General features: G+C 40.2%; 1 protein-coding gene across 3 annotated transcripts in view; it reads left to right on the plus strand.

The window, feature by feature from the left end:
- Positions 1–18,553, plus strand: part of LOC149470064 (transducin-like enhancer protein 1) — a 67,742-nt gene that overhangs the window by 39,220 nt on the left and 9,969 nt on the right. For 2 of the 3 annotated variants that reach the window (XM_089667081.1, XM_089667097.1), the window contains 10 exons: positions 1,240–1,302; positions 1,431–1,505; positions 2,208–2,397; positions 4,948–4,964; positions 5,416–5,520; positions 5,800–5,844; positions 5,951–6,106; positions 6,287–6,425; positions 6,534–6,703; positions 7,992–8,062. In XM_089667081.1, the coding sequence (XP_089523207.1) occupies positions 1,240–1,302; positions 1,431–1,505; positions 2,208–2,397; positions 4,948–4,964; positions 5,416–5,520; positions 5,800–5,844; positions 5,951–6,106; positions 6,287–6,425; positions 6,534–6,703; positions 7,992–8,062 (1,031 nt within the window). The remainder of the gene's footprint in view (positions 1–1,239; positions 1,303–1,430; positions 1,506–2,207; positions 2,398–4,947; positions 4,965–5,415; positions 5,521–5,799; positions 5,845–5,950; positions 6,107–6,286; positions 6,426–6,533; positions 6,704–7,991; positions 8,063–18,553) is intronic. The other variant, XM_089667090.1, reaches the window with a different exon arrangement.

Here is an 18,553-nt window from a genome sequence, read left to right on the forward strand (position 1 = left end):
AACGCACTACATTCTTTTTTTGCAGTATCTCCGTTTTGAAGTCTATAGAAACCAAAAACGCACTGGCTGAAAAAAGCATAGATGTGAACGTGTCCCTGCATTTCTGTAAAAAACATAGGTGTGAACCAGACCTAATGATCGTGTTCTGAGTGCTTTCTGCTAGATTTGTATGCTCTTTCACATTAATGTATTATGTCAAACTAAGGGGCGCCGTTCCAAGCCTTCAAATTAGAGAAAAGGGGAAACCGCTCTTTACAGTGTAGAAACACGCTGTGTGAATATTTTCAGTATTAAAAAGGTGCTAATCCCACTTAGAGAAATAATGCTCAATACCACTCAGTAAAAAATACATAAACCTTATAATAGTAGTCTCCTAATAATAATAATAATAAACAGAAATCATTTGCTTTATAATGTCCATTAACAAATCCTAGTCCCATCTAATGATTTTCCATAAAACTTAACTCAATTGTGTGCCCAACACCTATGTGGAATCCACTCTATGCCAATTCACCACCACATGCGGTAAGATTGAAAGCTTAGGAACCTCCTGATGACGGTATCCTGCGAAATGCATTGAGGCCTGGCCACTGTCATCACATCCGGTCCCTGTTGTATGTCACTACCAGTGATTTGGATTCGGCCTATGAAATGCACAGTGGCGGAGTTTATTGCTTTATCCACACCACGCGGTTATTTCAGTGCCTAAAGCGGCACTTTTAAATGGGAGTGTATTTCCATTTTCTGTTCCTTGCACTTTTAGTAAAACATACTACTCCATGGGAGAAATCATTTTTTTTTTTTTTTTTTTTTTTCCTGAGTGTGCATTGTCATACTGTATTACTTAAAAAGAAGACCCTGGTGACATCCGCTTCCTCTTTGATCCTTTTTGGGTTATGTAACATACACGAATTGATGGAGATCTGGTAAACGTTCAATCTCAGAGCACGTGGTGATGAATTGGCACCGTGTGGATTTCACATAGGTGTTGGACACACACTTTAGTGAAGTTTTATGGAAAAATCATTGGATGGACTATGATTTCTTAATGGATATTATGAAGCAAATGATTTATGTTTATTATTAGAGGCTACGATTATAAGGGTTATGTATTATTTACGGAGTGGTATTGAGTATTATTTCACTTTAAGTGAGATTCGCATCTTTTTAATATTGAAAATATTCTTTTACATCTTTCAGTCCAAACTAAACTTCTTTTTGTGGATGTTGTCCTTCTAGACTGAAATTGCCAAACGTTTGAACGTCATCTGTGCCCAGTTGGTGCCTTTTTTATCTCAAGAGGTAAGTCTTGTAGAACAGCTGCTTGTTACCTGTATATAATCTTTTGCCTATGTATCCATAATAATTTGTCTTTTTTTTTTTTTTCCTCCAATCACATCTGCCCCTTTCTACCCTTTTTATTAAAATAGCACCAGCAGCAAGTGGTCCAGGCTGTGGAGAGAGCAAAGCAAGTCACAATGGCAGAACTGAATGCAGCCATTGGGGTATGTTTTATGGTGCTGAAATTCTTTCCTTTTTTCATGGCATTTGAAGTTGATGGCAACATTTTAACACTTTTATAGATGTTATAAAAGGTTATGTTACTGTTGCAGAAAAATATAAGGCACCTCTTTTCTTATAGTTTGGTGTCTTGTTTCAGTTTAAAAAAAAAAAAATGGTAGGGAGTGCTTAAGTTTTGCGTCCGCACACTCTATTTCAAGCCTTTTGTTATATCTGTCACTCTTGGGTTGGGGGTGGAAAACACACACAAATGAGCTGTGCTTTTACAATTCCCCAGCATAACACCCCCCCCCCCCCCATGCTTTTTTTGAAATGTAGGCGGTTATGGGTTTTAGTGGTTAAAACAGGTGGCGAGGAGGCCACATAATGCCTCCTCACTGCCTGTGAAATACCCTCTGAAAAGTTGTTTTCTGCAGACTGCTCTTCAGAGAGCAAAGCTCATGTTAAGTTGCCCAAAAGGAGAGAGAGTGATCTGTATGAGCACATGTAAATCATTGGCACACCAGGTTGTATAACTGGTTTTTGATATTTAGCATTCATTATATGTGAATAGGTCACTTTTTGTGGCCATCGTTTTCTTGTCCAGTAAAATTTTTGTATTTTTCCTTTCATCTTTTGTCTTCTTCACCCTTTCATATATTTCTCATAAACTTCTATTCTTCCTACTCCTATGAACCTGAAACCAGCATCAGCTACAGGCTCAGCACCTTTCTCATCATGCTCCTCCCATTCCTCTTACACCTCACCCATCTAGTTTGCAACCACCTGGCCTAGCTGCTGCCACTAGTGCCTCCAGTTTGCTGGCCCTATCAGGTGTCCTTGGTCTGCAGACTCAGCTGGCAGTAAAAGAGGGTCTCGCCGACTCAGACCACAGAGGTACGTGTAGGATTTAGTTATATTTTTGTTAAGAAATTAAGACTGATCCCTCCTTTTAAAAAGAACTGTTCATGTTTGTGCTAATGCTAGATTGGGAAATTAGGTCTTGTATTCTGAGCATGCTGCTTATGAATGTTTTGTTTTTTTAACCACTTGCCCTCCAGAGGATTTACGCCCCCCCCCCCCCCCTTCCTGACCAGGCCATTTTTTGCATGACGACGCTGCGTTACTTTAACTGACAATTGCGTGGTTATGCAACACTGCACCCAAATGAAATTTTTAAAGTTTCAGCATTCACAAATGGTGGTATAGATACTGGAATTTTTAATTATTTTTTCCTAATTTTTACTAGTAATGGCGGCGATCAGCGACTTATAGCAGGACTGTGGTGGGCATTCTGACACTGGCGAGAACTGACTTGGTGTCACTAACACCAATACAGTGATCTGTGCTAAAAAAAAAAGCACTGACACTGTACTAATGGCACTGGGCAGGAAGGGGTTAACATGAGGGGGCGATCAAAGGGTTAACTCTGTGCTGTTTTACTTGTGTTTGTGTGTCTGTGCTCCACTGCAATCACACTGCTTTGGATGGCTGTGCACAGCCATCCAAAGTTGTGTGCAAGAGCTGACAGGGAAAAGAACTGTATTGTTTACATACAGTTCTCCTCCCCGTCGGAGATGCTCGGCAATCACCGGGCACCAGCGCGTAATCACTTGCCAGGACTTGGTGAATGACCGTTGCGAATGGCGGTGCAGGTAGGGCTCATGTGCACCCCCTACCCGGAAATGCACACACGTGTGTGTGTGTTTGTGTGTATGTGTGTATATGTATATATGTGTGTTTGTGTGTATATGTATATATGTGTGTTTGTGTGTATATGTATATATGTGTGTGTATGTGTATATGTATGTATGTGTGTGTATGTATATGTGTGTGTGTGTGTGTGTATATATATATATATATATATATATATATATATATATATATATATATATATATATATATATATATATATGTGTATATGTGTGTATATGTGATTTTGCGCACCTGTCCCGCCCTGTAGCAGTATTTATGCTATAGGGTGGTCAGGAAGCGGTTAATACCGGTTTCACACTTTGTCACATGATGTGTGTTGATATAAGTGTGTGTGCATATGCAGTGTGTGTATGTTGTGGTTGTTAAAATGTTTATTAGAAAAGAAAAAAAATATTAATTCATGAGAGGATTCCCAGAGAACTATGGGTTAGGGAAAGTGTACACAGTAGTATTTATCTCCTTTCATCTAGTCCAGTCTGAGTGAGACTTTGAATTGAGCCTTGTTATAAGTGTTAATCAGCTGGTGCTATTGGCACTTGAATAAAAAAAATGAAAAACATATTTAAATTGTGTTTTAATGCTGGCGATAATAAAGGTTTATATGTACAAAACTATTATACAATATTTTTAATTCCAGGTGTCATTGCCTGAATAAAGAGTATTGATCTCTTTCCAAAGTGTTGTGAGACCTGTGTAGGCTCTGAACAGACTGTTTTGAAACATAGATGGTGCTTAGATGCTTTGAAAGATTTGCAAAATGAATTGAAGATGGCTAAGATATTTAGTCAAATATATGACCTCATACATGGTCAACATGTAATAAATTTTAAAAAATTAGTTTTTTGCATTGTGAGGACAAATACATTCTATTCTGCACATGACCATTTAGTCACATACTGGATTTCAGTGGCAAGATTCAGTGGATTCTTGCAGCTGAAATGACAGGAGTGAGAATAGCGGCGGCTGTTCAGCATATACAAACTAATGACAGGCTGACAGCAGCTGCCACTGTTTGCATGTAGCCGCACACTAAGCAGTTACCTGTGGTTATGGACAGATATCCACGTCCGGACACATATGACTGCATCCAGGCTTGGACATCCATCCCTAACCCTGTGGTGTGAGGTCACACGCAAACTGTGGCAGCCGTTGTCAGCCTGTCATTAGTTTGTATATGCTGCACAGCCACTGCTATTTGCATGCACCTGTCATTCCAGCAGCAAGAATTCACTGGTTCTTGCCCCTGGAATCTGTATGTGGCTAAATGGCCCATGTGAAGGAGGGATAAATAAATTGGACACTCCAAGCAGGAGGCCTTAATGTGCTTTCATGTTTTGAAAAAAAAAACTGCAAGAAGGGCCTATGACCCATGCAAAGCATGGACGTATAATTATGGAAAGAGACTGCTGTGCTAAATTTAGGTTACAAGTGAGATGATCATGATAGAAATGAAGTGCCGGTTTGCAGCTTTTGAGTATTGTTGGTAAATAAACGCTGTTTGTGATGGCTTATATTTGGTGTTGAAGAATGAAAGGATCTATGACTGAGAAACACAAATTGAACTGGTGTGGGTAGAGTGGGTCAGATGTCTGCTGAAGACTTGTGAAGATTTCGATTTATGAGAACTAGGATGATTTTGCAGTGGGGAAAGCGGGATGATAAATTAATAATCTTGACTAAAATTAACCAGCTATTTTCCTTTTCATTGCTCACTTGTTTCCATGGAGACAGACAGAGACCCAGGACCAGTGAGTATAACATGTTATATTAGTGTGTTTGGATGGGTGGGATTGAATTTCTGGCTTAGATTTTAATTTTGGCCTTGTACTATCAACATGTGCTTTAGGTCTGAGATGAAGATATCCTTTTTAAAAGGTGCTATTTTAGTATACTCTTTCGAGTTTCGCAGCATGCCAAGTGCTTGCTTTTCACAGATAGAAATTCTGTTTGTGAATAATAGAATATTTGGAATAGCAGCTCTTTAAATGTTTGATCTTTAAAGCTGTCTGTTGGCACTTATTTAGGCTATCGTCGTATTACTGCCTGGCAGTCTGTATGATTTGGGTCCTGTGACTGAATTTTTTCTTCTTGCCATAGGGTGTTGGGTCCCGTATTATTAATGGACTGCCCTTGTGTTTGTTTACCCTTTAGAAGTTCTATATGTGCCAGTGTGTTTAAATATTTTTTTTTCTATTTCAGAGCTGTGTTACTCTGCCAAATGGGGAACGTGTACGGACCTTGTCAGATTATCTAAACAGCAACAAGAAGCGTAAAACCGAAGAGAAAGACTTTGGAACAGACTATGTGAGTGGTTTGATTGTTTTGTGATGGGTGACTCCTACGGTTTTTTGTTTTTGTTTCATTTGTCTTTTTGAATGCTTTTCAGTCTGTCTTCATAGTAATATGTATGCATGCTCTATGGCCAATTTAGGCATTAGCCAGTTAACCTACTAGGATGTTTTGCCATTCTAATAGTAAGGTAGTGGCATGGTGGAAACCCATTTAAACAAGCTCAGTACAGGGAGAACTATGACCAGGGTCTCTGACAGTGCTCAATTCTGACAGTACTGTTGTAATTTTCAGGGCAGTGATGCTGACCGAAGTGAGGACAATCTTGTGGTGGATGAAGTAAGTAACTCTAGAGTTCTCATCCTTCAGACAAAGTTTATTTGGTTATTGAGGATACAAAAGGCAAATGACTGTGAGGTACAGTGAGTGTGATGTGTTTCTCCAGGATCCTGCTTCACCGCATAGTGTCCATTCCTACTCCTCACGGGAGAATGGTGTGGATAAAACAAACCTACCAAGGAAGGATCCTCCTCCCGCTAGCCCAAACTCCATGACCTCATCTAGCAGTGTGTCTCCTTCCAGGAGCAAGGACCTTCCAACGGTAATAGCATTGGAATATAACACTTTAACCCAAACCTAAGGCTTGGTGGCATGTGTTTGACTAGCATAAGCATGTTTTGTTTCAACACCCTGCCTCAAAAAATAGACTCCAACATACAGTAAATGTTAATGCTGATGTTTGTGTATTATAAGAGGTAGTATAATTTCATTCTCTTTTCAGCAGGTGGAAAAGGCTGGAACCCCAGGTTTGAAATCCAGTACCCCAAACTCCCAAAGTGACATGAGCACCCCAGGTCCCAGTGGTGCTAGCGCATCTCAGTTCCGGCCTCTTTCCAGCAAATCTGCTATTGATCCTCTTGGTATGTTAAACTTTTCAGGGGTGAAGGGAAGCATGAAGTATTTATGGTCTTTCCTTAAATTTGGTTTCTGCAAGCTTTTACACTGACTTTCCATGTTTATGTCCACAGCTCTGGGACTCCGAGCACCACTGGGAGCACAGGGAGGCTATCCTGCAGCGTTTAGCATTGCTCACCCTTCCGCCAGTGCTGAGGGTGCTGGAGCCTATGCAGGCCTTCACCTCATGTCACCACAGATTAATGGAGCAGCAGCTGCTGGAAGCTATGGAAGAACCTCTTTAGTGAGTGCCAATTTTCAGCCAGTCTTGCCGCTTTACTGAAAGGAGAATCTGACACAAAGAAAAAGCTTGACAGACAGCAGCATGTTTATTGTCTGTCTCTATCCTTCCCCAGCAGCACATAATCACTTGTTGATCACTTGCCACTCTGTTCAGCTGCCGGAAGTGAAGAAAATATCCAGTACTTCTAGATATAGAGGAGCATGTGACTCGCTCCCCTTTATCTCATGTGTCAGTGCTGGTGCTTTGTGATAGGCCTCATGTTCTCACTTGGAATGGGAAAGCAATCCTCAACCCTGTGTAAGCTCTGACTTCAGCAAAGGGGAGTTTACACAGGACCCCTCTTCCTTGTTCCTGGTAATTGAAAGGGGTTGCAATGCAGTGAAGGAATGTAGCGCAAGTGCTTTTGGGAAGGGAACATTAATACAAACCTATTTTGCCCCACCTGGACAAATGGTGGACTTGCTTTATTAACCACTTGCCTACTGGGCACTTTTACCCCTGCTGCCCAGGCCAATTTTCAGCTTTCAGCACTGTTGCAATTTGAATGACAGTTGCGTGGTCATACAACACTGTACCCATATGAAATTTTTATCATTTTTCACACAAATAGAGCTTTGTTTTGGTGCTATTTAATCGCCACTGAGGTTTTGAATTTTTGTACTATGAAACAAATGGCAAAAAAAAACTTGGGGGAAAAAAACATTTTTCTGTTATTAAATTTTGCAAACAGGTAATTTTTCTTCTTTACTGATGTGCATTGTTGAGGATGCACTGGTGAGCATTGATGGGGAGGCACTGATATGCAGCAATGATGAGCACTGATGGGTGCCACAGCTGGGCATTGATAATCAGTGCCCTGATTATCCGTGCAGATCTGCTCTGACATTTGCCGGTTATTGGCAGTACTTTCCTCACGCTGTGACAGCGTGAGGAAAGTGCTGCCGATAACTGGCAACTGTATTTACTTTGTGCTCATCTGTGTGATTGGACACAGTTGATCATGTGATAAAAGGCCGTTGTGATCGGCCTTTTACCTAGTCATGTGGTCAGCTGTTTGGTGGGTGAGTTCTGAGAGGACATCATTATGCCCTGCCAGAACTGGACAACCACGCTGTAGCCGTCTTTTGGCTATAGCATGGTTGTAAAGTGGTTGAAATACAAAAGGCTTGTCATTAGAAAGTTAATGCTGTCCCTTGACACACATTTAAGCTGAAATTGATATTGGCTGTGAATAGAATTAGAAGAAACTGGAGCATTTTATTGGTATTCCGTTACCATTTTCCTTTAGGTCGGCTATGATCCACATGCACATATGCGAAGCTTGGGAGCTGCTATTCCAGGGGCTGCATCTGGAAAACCGTGAGTTTTTGTCTTTTTTGCTCTCCAGTATATTTGTATTATCTAGTCTAGCAGGATCTTTGTGGTAAAGTAATAAATGCAGTGATTGGCCTCTAATTCTGTGAACACTGTATTGCCTGTACACTTTACCATTTAACTCCTTACATCATTTATCATAAGTAAAGATTGATTACTGCAAAGCTGTTGGACAGAAGGCAAAAATTCTGAAAGATTAAGCCAGGTGGTTCTTTTATGTTCTTTCATTTACAACTAATGATGACTGGTATTATATACACTATGTAGTCCCTTTTTTATGGTTTGCAGGTTAATGCAAGCAGCTACACGGCAGATCAGAATTCTTGCTGCAACTCAATACATTAAGCATGCAGACTTGGTCAAGTGGTTCTGTTCCAAGAGTTAGAAAGAATAGGAAAAATGACTGATCTAAGTGACTTTGATGGAATTTACTGATCTCCTGGGATTTTCCCACACTACAGTATCTACAATTTAAAGAAAATCAAGTAAAAAATGAATGGTTTCTTTGTAGATGAAAGCATTTTGTAAATGAGCAAGGTTAGTGTAGAATAATCAGATTTGTTCAAGCTGATAAGTGGGCCACAGCTGTAGAAAGAAAACTGCTCTTTGCTGCAGTGGTGTGTGAAAGGACATCTGTAAATACACAACATGCTAAACATTAGAAGTAGAAGGGCATCAACTGCAAAATGTCATACAAGCGTGAGCATGAGATTTCCAAAATTTGTCCACCAAAGATCGGAAATGTGTGCCTCGTGACAAATCTTGATTTTATTATGTGACGTGTAGATGGCTGGGAAGGAATTTGATGTTAATGGGTCAAATCTTTTGGATTAACCTCAAATTTAAGGGTGTGACAATGAACAGAATCCCTTTAAGTACACCTGTCATTGGTAATATATGGTGACTGCCATTGTTGGCCTCTTTCTGGGAATTCTAATTGCTTGGTTGTCTGTCTTCTTCTTCAATAATTTTGTGTCATTGACATGGTACATGCATGCTGTATAGAGATGACATTTTTGAGGCCCTTTTCATATTTGCACATTGTGGGTGTATTGTTTGCTTGTACATCTTTGATGCACACAACTTGTTTATAGGGTTCTATTGTCGTCTATCGACATCTAAAGCAGGTAAAGCGCATATTATGAAACTCACAAGTGTGAACAGGGCCCTAAAGGAGGTTCAGAAATGAAAGCCTGCATAATTCTCTGATGTGTATGTACTTTTAACCACTTGCCTACTGGGCACTTATACCCCCTTCCTGCTCAGGGCAGTTTTCAGCTTTCAGCGCTGTCGCATTTGAATGGCAATTGCGCGATCATGCAACAATGTACCCATATGAAATTTTTATCATTTTTTCCCCACACAAATAGAGCTTTCTTTTGGTGTTATTTAATTGCCACTGGGTGTTTTTATTTTTTGCACTATAAACAAAAAAAGAGCAAAAATTTGGGAAACAAAATAGTTTTTCTTTCTTTCTATTATAAAATTTTGCAAATAAGTAAATTTTTCTCCACTGATGTGCATTGATGAGGTGGCACTGATAGGGGGCACTGACTGGGTGGCACTGCTTGTCACTTGTGGGTGGCACAGATCATCAGTGCCGATCTATTCTCTGACAATTGCCGGTTATCAGCAGTACTTTCCTCACGCTGTCACAGCGTGAGGAAATTGCAGCCGATAACCAGCAACTACATTTACTCAGTGATCTGCTGTGTCATTTGACACAGCTGATCACGTGGCAAAAGGTTGCTGTGATTTGCCTTTTACCACGTCACGTGATCAGCTGTGTCCGTAGGACACAGATCACAGACAGCACCGGGGTGCGTTCTGGGAGGACGTCATATGACGCCCTCCCAGAACTAGACAACCACACTGTAGCCATCATTCAGCTATAGCACAGTTGGCAAGTGGTTAGGAATGCTTCCAGTAACTTGTGGAATCCTGGCCACAAATTCAGGATATTCAGAATAATAAAGGTGATCTGAATCTGTACCGGATTGGCGTACATACAGTAAATGGCTTGTAAGTAGGATGGTTTCCATGCCATTCTACTAAATGTTGGGAAACTTTCAATATATAGATACACTGGCTTTTCGTTTGTTTTACTTAACTAAAAAAAATGCATCCATATACCGTATTTTTCGCTCCATAAGACGCACTTTTTTCCCCCCAAAAATGGGGGGAAAATGCCAGTGCTTCTTATGGAGCGGCCAGTCCGATATTTCTACCACCGCCGTGTCAGCAGGACCTTACCTGTTCCTCGGTCCATCGCTGCGCAGTCTTCCCGCGCCGGCTTTTTTAGTATGGGCTCTCGGCTTAACAGCTCTCGAGTAGCGCTGCACTTTGTGAATGGTACGGCATCTTCTGGGACACATGACAGGTCCCAGAAACCGGCGGACCAATCACAAAGCGCAGCGCTTCTTGTGCATACACACTAAAGGGAGGACAACTCCACGAAAGTGGGAGCAGGTACCTGTCAAATTCAGGTACCCGCTCCCCCTCCCTCCCCAAAGGTCAGCGGTCATCCCCTGTACAATGTCTGCAGTCTCTGGTCATCTCCTGTACAATGTCTGCAGTCTCTGGTCATCTCCTGTACAATGTCTGCAGTCTCTGGTCATCTCCTGTACAATGTCTGCAGTCTCTGGTCATCTCCTGTACAATGTCTGCAGTCTCTGGTCATCTCCTGTACAATGTCTGCAGTCTTTGGTCTTTTTTCTTGTTTTCTGCCTCTAAAACCTAAGTGCGTCTTATGGAGCGAAAAATACGGTAATCGTCTAATCTATAGGGATAGAGATATATACAGTTGTGTTCAAAATAATAGCCGTGTGTTGAAAAAAGTGAATAAAGCTCAAATTCCTTCTAATACCTTTTATTTCCAAATGCATTGGGAACACTACACATTCTATTCCAAATCAAAACATGAAGAAAAATATATCAAAATATATCAAATTTGTGTTGTTCCTCCTAAAAAAAAAATTGAAGAAAAGTGAATATTAGACTGTTCAAAAAAATAGCAGTGTTTGTATTCTTCTTTACAAACTCAAACATTCACTATATAAACTGAAAAATGTTTGAAGATTTTGCTTTCCTTTGAATCACTTAATTAATATTTAGTTGTATAAGCACGGTTTCTGAGAACTGCTGTACATCTGTGTTGCATGGAGTCAACCAACCTCTGGCACCTGTGAACAGGTATTCCAGCCCAGGATGATTGGACTACATTCCACAGTTCTTCTCTTTTTCTTATTTTTGCCTCAGAAACTGCATTTTTGATGTCACCCCACAAGTTTTCTATTGGATTAAGATCCGGGGATTGGACTGGCCACTCCATAACGTCAATCTTGTTGTTTATTCAAACTGTTATTGATCTATGATCCCTGGTATGCGATAAATAGGCCCAACACCGTAGTATGAGAAACATCCCCATATCATGATGCTTGCACAACCATGCTTCACTGTCTTCACAGTGTACTGTGGCTTGAATTCAGTGTTTGGGGGTCATCTGACAAACTGTCTCCGGCCACTAGACCCAAAAAGAACAATCTTACTTTCATCAGTCCACAAAATGTTGCACCATTTCTCTTTAGGCCAGTCAATGTGCTCTTTGGCAAATTGTAACCTCTTCAGCACGTCTTTTTTTTCAACAGTGGGACTTTGCGGGGGCTTCTTGCAGATAGCTTGGCTTCACGTATGCGTCTTCTAATTGTAACAGTACTCACAGGTAACTTTAGACCTTCTTTGATCTTCTTGGAGCTGATTGTTGGCTGAATCCTTGCCATTTTGGCTATTCTATCCATTCGAATGGTAGTTTTTCGCTTTCTTCCACGTCTTTCAGGTTTGGTTGCCATTTTAAAGCATTTGCGATCATTTTAGCTGAGAAGCCTATCATTTTCTGCACTTCTTTTATGTTTTCCCCTCTCCAATCAACTATTTAATCAAGGTACGCTGTTCTGAACAATGTCTGGAACGACCCATTTTCCTCAGAATTTCAGAGAAATGCACTGTAACCAGCATGTACATTTGCTGCCTTCCTTCCTTAAATAAGGGCAATAATTGCCACCTGTTTTTCAAAGAATGAATGACCTCACTAATAGAACTCCATACTGCTATTATTTTGAACATGCCCCTTTCAATTAGTGATTCAATTACACAGAATCAGCAGCATGCATGTGATGACTGTTGGGTCTGTTGGATTTCTATTACTCTACTACACCTGCTAGTAAATTATTTGTCATGTAGAAATATCATTTCTACCAAAAACAGTGATTGATCAGGTTAGTGATGTCTGACTGCTATTATTTTGAACACAACTGTATATATATAATAAACTGGGGTCAGATTTCTTTTTTTACTTCATATGGGAGCTATTGCTCAATTTCCAGTTTCCAGCTATCCCCACTTGCTTAAAAAAGTCTGTCTGGAGAGTTCTATATAGCTAGTTAAAGGCAGGTGTTTGGCCCTTCTTTGTTTTCCTCTAATTAATGAGGTGAACCTCATTATGTGTCCTCTGTAAGTCTAAAGCAGGCATTTTCTTTTATATTTGTTATACAGTGCCTTGAAAAAGTATTCATACCCCTTGAAATTTTCCACATTTTGTCATGTTACAACCAAAAAACGTAAATATTTTTTATTGGGATTTTATGTGATAGACCAACACAAAGTGGCACATTATTTGTAAAGTGGAAGGAAAATGATAAATGGTTTTCAAAATATTTTACAAATATCTGAAAAGTGTGGCATGCATTTGTATTCAGTCCCCCTTTACTCTGATACCCCTAACTAAAATCTAGTGGAACCAATTGCCTTCAGAAATCGCCTAATTAGTAAATAGTCCACCTGTGTGTAATTTAATCTCAGTATAAATACAGCTGTTCTGTGAAGCCCTCAGAGGTTTGTTAGAGAACATTAGTGAACAAACCGCATCATGAAGGCCAATGAACACACCAGATAGGTCAGGAATAAATTTGTGGAGAAGTTTAAAGCAGGGTTAGGTTATAAAAAAAAAAAAAATAAAAATTCCCGTGCTTTGAACATCTCACGGAGCACTGTTCAATCCATCATCCAAAGATGGAAAGAGTATGGCACAACTGCAAACCTACCAAGACATGACCGTCCACCTAAACTGACAGGCTGGGCAAGGTGTGCATTAATCGGAGAAACAGCCAAGAGGCCCATGGTAACTCTGGAGGAGCTGCAGAGATCCACAGGGCAACTATTCGTGCACTCCACAAATCTGGCCTTTATGGAAGATTGGCAAGAAGAAAGCCATTGTTGAAAGAGAGCCATGAGAAGTCCCGTTTGCAGTTTGCAAGAAGCCATGTGGGGGACACAGCAAACGTGAAAAAAGGGGCTCTGGTCAGATGAGAGCAAAATTGAACTTTTTGGCCTAAAAGCAAATTGTTATGTGTGGCGGAAAACTAACACCGCACATCACCCTGAACACACCATCCCCACCGTGAAACATGGTGGTGGCATCATCATGTTGTGGGGATGCTTTTCTTCAGGGACAGGGAAGCTGGTCAGTGTTGATGGAAAGATGTATGGAGCCAAATACAGGGCAATCTTAGAAACAGCCAGAGCTACAATGGAATGGTTTAGATCAAAGCATAGTCATGTGTTAGAATGGCCCAGTCAATGTCCAGACCCAAATCCAATTGAGAATCTGTGCAAAACTTGAAAATTGCTATTCAGACACACTCCATCTAATCTAAGAGCTTGAGCTATTTTGTAAAGAAGAATGGGCAAAAATGTCCCTCTCTAGATGTGCAAAGCTGGTAGACATCCCCGAAAAGACTTGCAGCTGTAATTGCAGCAAACGGTGGTTCTACGAAGTATTGACTCCGGGGGGATGAATACAAATGTACGCCACACTTTTCACATATTTATTTATAAAAAATGTTGAAAACCATTTAGCATTTTCCTTCCACTTCACAATTATGTGCCACTTTGTGTTGGTCTATCACATGAAATCCCAATAAAATTTATGATTTTGGTTGTAATATGACAAAATGTGGAAGATTTCAAGGGGTATGAATACTTTTTCAAGGCACTGTACCTTTTTATGTTGGTGTTTTCCTGGGGAGCCTACCAATTTGGACTACCAGTTGATATTTCAATTCCAACACTAAAAAGGCTCATACAAACACTTTATAATCAGGCTGTACAATCTCCTTTGTTAGGAGGACCTACCAAAACAAATTATTTTGTATACAGTCAGGTAGGCTGTTGCACTGCCCTGTTAGTAGATTGTAAGGGGTGAGCTCATGTTACATTAAAACAGGTTATGAACCTTTTTTTGCTGTTGAGTAAAAAGCATTTAGTTAACATGTAAGAATGCATCTCCTTTCAGTTAGGTGGAGCAGTGTTCTTTTCTGTGATAGCTATTCAGAAGTAGTTCTGTTGTAAACGATTTCTGTTGATTTGAAATAAGGGTAGTATAACAACATAAATAACAGGTGTGAGACCTCAAACTGAGTTACCAATAATAAAGAAGACGATATTTCCTCTTGGCAATGAAAACCTTTTGTAGAATGTTGTCCACTGTCTTAGAAGCACTGTAGACCACAACGAAGGAGGCACCTTCTAAGAGCACAGAAAACATATGTTGCTGTTTATTGCTTTAGAAGTAGTACTTTACAGGTTCAGTTCAATGTCCGATTCATCGTTAAAGCGAAAATACATTGTATTTGAGCACCACAAACCTAAAGCGCTACTTAACCACTTCCATACCGGGCACTTTTACCCCCTTCCTGCCCAGGCCAATTTTCAGGTTTCAGCACTCTCACACTTTGAATGACAATTGCGCGGTCATACAACATTGTACCCAAACTAAAATTTTATCATTTTCTTCACACAACTAGAGCTTTCTTTTGGTGGTATTTAATCACCACTGGGATTTTTATTTTTTGCTAAATTAACAAAAAAAGACCAAAAATTTTGAGAAAAAAACCCCCACATTTTTCTTTGTTTCTGTTATAAAAGTTTGCAAATAAATAACTTGTTCATAAATTTAGGCCAGAATGTATTCTGCTACATGTCTTTGAAAATAACCCAAATTAGGATGTATTATTTAGTTTGTAGGAATGTTAGTACTTCAGGATTGATCAATATTCAGATCTACACCATAGTTTATGAACTCTGACAGCCAATCTAATTTCTTGAGGTCCAAGAATGTCAGAACAGTACAGATATATCCCCCCAAATAACCCCTTTTTGCTAAGTAGACAGTCCGACGTATTTCATAACAGGCATGGCGAGGTTTTTGAAGTTGTAATTTTCTTGTCATAATTTTTTGGAAATTAAGAAATAAAAAAAGATTTTCACTTTTTTTTTTTTCCATACATACGGTCACCAGTGCAGTACAGCATCATCATATGACTGGCCATAGTAACTTTGTGTAAAAAAAAAAAAAAAAAATACTGATCACTTCCCCAGTTTGCTTATAGCAAAGAATTACTTTGTTATAAGTATTTACCTGAATGAAATCAATTCATTCAGGGTTTTTTTTTTTTTTTTTTGTGCTTAACTGTGATTTGGCAACAGCTATCACATGATACAGCTGAGCTGTGATTGGCCCAGCTTGTGCATTTGATCGCTGTGATCATTCACAGCTAGTCACACTTGTATACAATGGATGGCATGAAAGGAAGCCATCCATTGTATACAACTGTCATGTGACCTGCTGTGATTGGTCACAGCAGGTCACATGGTACTGGCAACGGGGCTGGTACACAGATCTGTCATCGGCCGTGTCCTAGGTACACGGCTGGTGAACGATCGCGGCGCTGCACGGCTCTGCGGGGAGGCAAACTGCACATGCCTGAAAGGACGTCATATGGCGTCCACCCAGAGGGACGAGCTGCTCGCCTGCCCGCCATCTGGCTATAGGACGGGCGGGAAGTGGTTAAAGTGTTACTAAACCCCCAGCAGTAAAATCAGTCTTTATATGCAGTAAAGCATGCTTGTTATGCTCACTGTGGAACCTAAGGGGTTTAATCCTCCACATTGTGTAAAAAGGCTGTTTGATCCTGGCTTCTCTGATTCCCCTTCCCCCTTTCACAGTCCCCAAACCATCTGATACTACTGAGCTCTAGGAGTCATTCTGCACACATTCAGTTTGGTATGTAATGCTAGAGAGAGGGTTTTTTTTGGGGGGGCATGTGACTGGCCCAAGGCCAATCGTCACTATCCAGAGGGTCAGGGGTCATGCATCCTTATAAGACAGAGGAGAATGACAACTCCAAGCTTTAACCAGTGCTCAGCCAGACACTGATAGAAGTAATAAGGCTGCTATATACTGCTGATGGGAAAAGGTATTTAGCAGTTTATAATTACTAAAGTGATGGCATTTCCATTTTGTGTGTACTGTGGGAGACCAAGTACAGTGAATGCAGAGTCCTGGGTTTAGTAACACTTCAATTTATTTTTAATTTCTAAGCAAACTCGCCCATCCATTCATGTCTCCATGCGTTATTTTGCTGAGAAGTCACTTAGCATTTCTGGCCATGGCCATCTTGAGTAAGGGCAGATGATTCATGTGGCAGTTACTTCCTGCAATCAATCTACCCTTAGTTCAGGCATGCAGGCAGGAGGGTGTGCTCAACTGTGAGAACCCCTCCTGAAGACTCCTAGAATATGACCTCATTCGCCTAGCCACGGAAACAAGGAAGTAACTAAAGAAATGTAAAATAACAGTTTAAAACAAGTAAATATAATATACTTTCCTTTCTATTTTCTAATGTTAGCAGCATAAGGATTCAAAATAGTCAATGTTGATTGGGAGAGTGAAGTTCCACTTTAAGGTGTGCTGTCATAATATTGTGACAAAGTGAAATTACCCTTGCTGTTCTTGACATGTATTCCCATGACGCTACATAATCTAGCCATAATTAAGTGTTCTTGCATGGCAAGACCACTTACTGTTATCTCACATATATATTCTTATTATAGCCCAATTTACCACCCTAACTCCTCCCACAGTTTTTACACTATAGACAGTAATATACCGAACAGTGCGGATTGTTCCCGATTGATGTGCTATTACTTTGTGGAACATTTCGCCGAATGGTTCACGAAATATCGCCGTTTTTGTGGTTAAATTGGTCCCATAGGAATGAATGGCGGAATGTTCAAAACTAGAGTGGGAGCTGACAAAAGCTAGAGTGTGAGCTGAAAAATCAGATAAAAAAAAAATGATTTCTAAACTGCCATCACTCCCTCATTTTCAAGCCCACCTACACACATCTTATATCAAAACGTTCAGCTATCTCTGCTGCCACTAAAAATGTCCACGGCTAAGCCATAGTCCTGATAGTTTTCACAATAGGACCATTTGTTTGCAACTCACGCCGCCCATTGACATTCATTGAAACTCCACTCTAGCCACCTCAAAAAAGGGCAATTTCTAAACTGCGACTGTGCCTTCATTTTTAATATTTCAGAGACCTACTATGCATCAAAATGTAGGTCTGGGTCTCGTGATTCTCACAATCCTATTATGGTGGATACAGGATTCTCACAATATAAAGCTCTTCGGTGTAGGATTTATCATTTTTAAACTACAACCGTTTTGACGATGGCAACCGCCAGTGAAGTGAGCAAGTCGGAGCAGTTTGTTTTTAACTGCTCTTCTCTGCCCTTGCTGTAGAGTGAGTTGCCATAGGAACCCAGGTGTGTAAGCAGCCAGCAGAGTGACAAGCCACTCCACCCTGTTACTCCGCCCACTCCAGTTGTAGACTACTGGTGGAGGCAAGAACACTTCACACAATTTCCCCAGAAATGTTCGCTTTTCTAGTTAATATATGTAATTTTGCTATCTGTATTTTGGATTAGATATTTGGATGAAAGAGAAATGGAAGAGTTTTATGGGCAACCTACATTTTGTAATTTATTTTAGGTAGATGTATCATTTTGTTGAGATGTTTTGTCATGGAGATTATGGAGAAACAGTTCTGTGCCATGCACAGAATCCTGGTGTATAGGAAGAGCAACATGAGCTGTCCGTGCTCTCTGATATTTCAGATCAATAATGCTTTTAAACAACCACAGGCTGGCTCTTACATTTGCCCTGCCATTGAACTAAATGACCCACAAACCACAGACACTTAAAGAGAATTTATCAAAGAGGTTGGCTTATAGCAGCTTCTAGTTCTCCTTGTTTCTTTCCAGCATCCCTCATTCATTTTTTTTTCTTGTTGATACTCTTTAAACAAGACACACATTATTCCCCTTGAGCCACATTTGATTTGCCTTTGGCATAAAGGTCAAATTAAATAAATTACGGAAGATCTCATGACAAGACATATTTATCCTATCTATTATACCATTACATAGATCATGAAGGGATCATACACTCATAGCAAAGTACTTGCTATGTACTTGAAGTCTTTGTGATTTGTGCTTTCTCTCAGGTACAGCATATGAACTGATGGACTTGAGAAAAATTACATTTTATGTGGTAGACACCGATGTCCACCC

This window comes from Staurois parvus, unplaced genomic scaffold, assembly GCF_062004578.1.
Source record: "Staurois parvus isolate SC_StPar_1 unplaced genomic scaffold, SC_StPar_1.0 ptg000053l, whole genome shotgun sequence".
Classification (NCBI taxonomy): Eukaryota; Metazoa; Chordata; class Amphibia; order Anura; family Ranidae; genus Staurois; species Staurois parvus.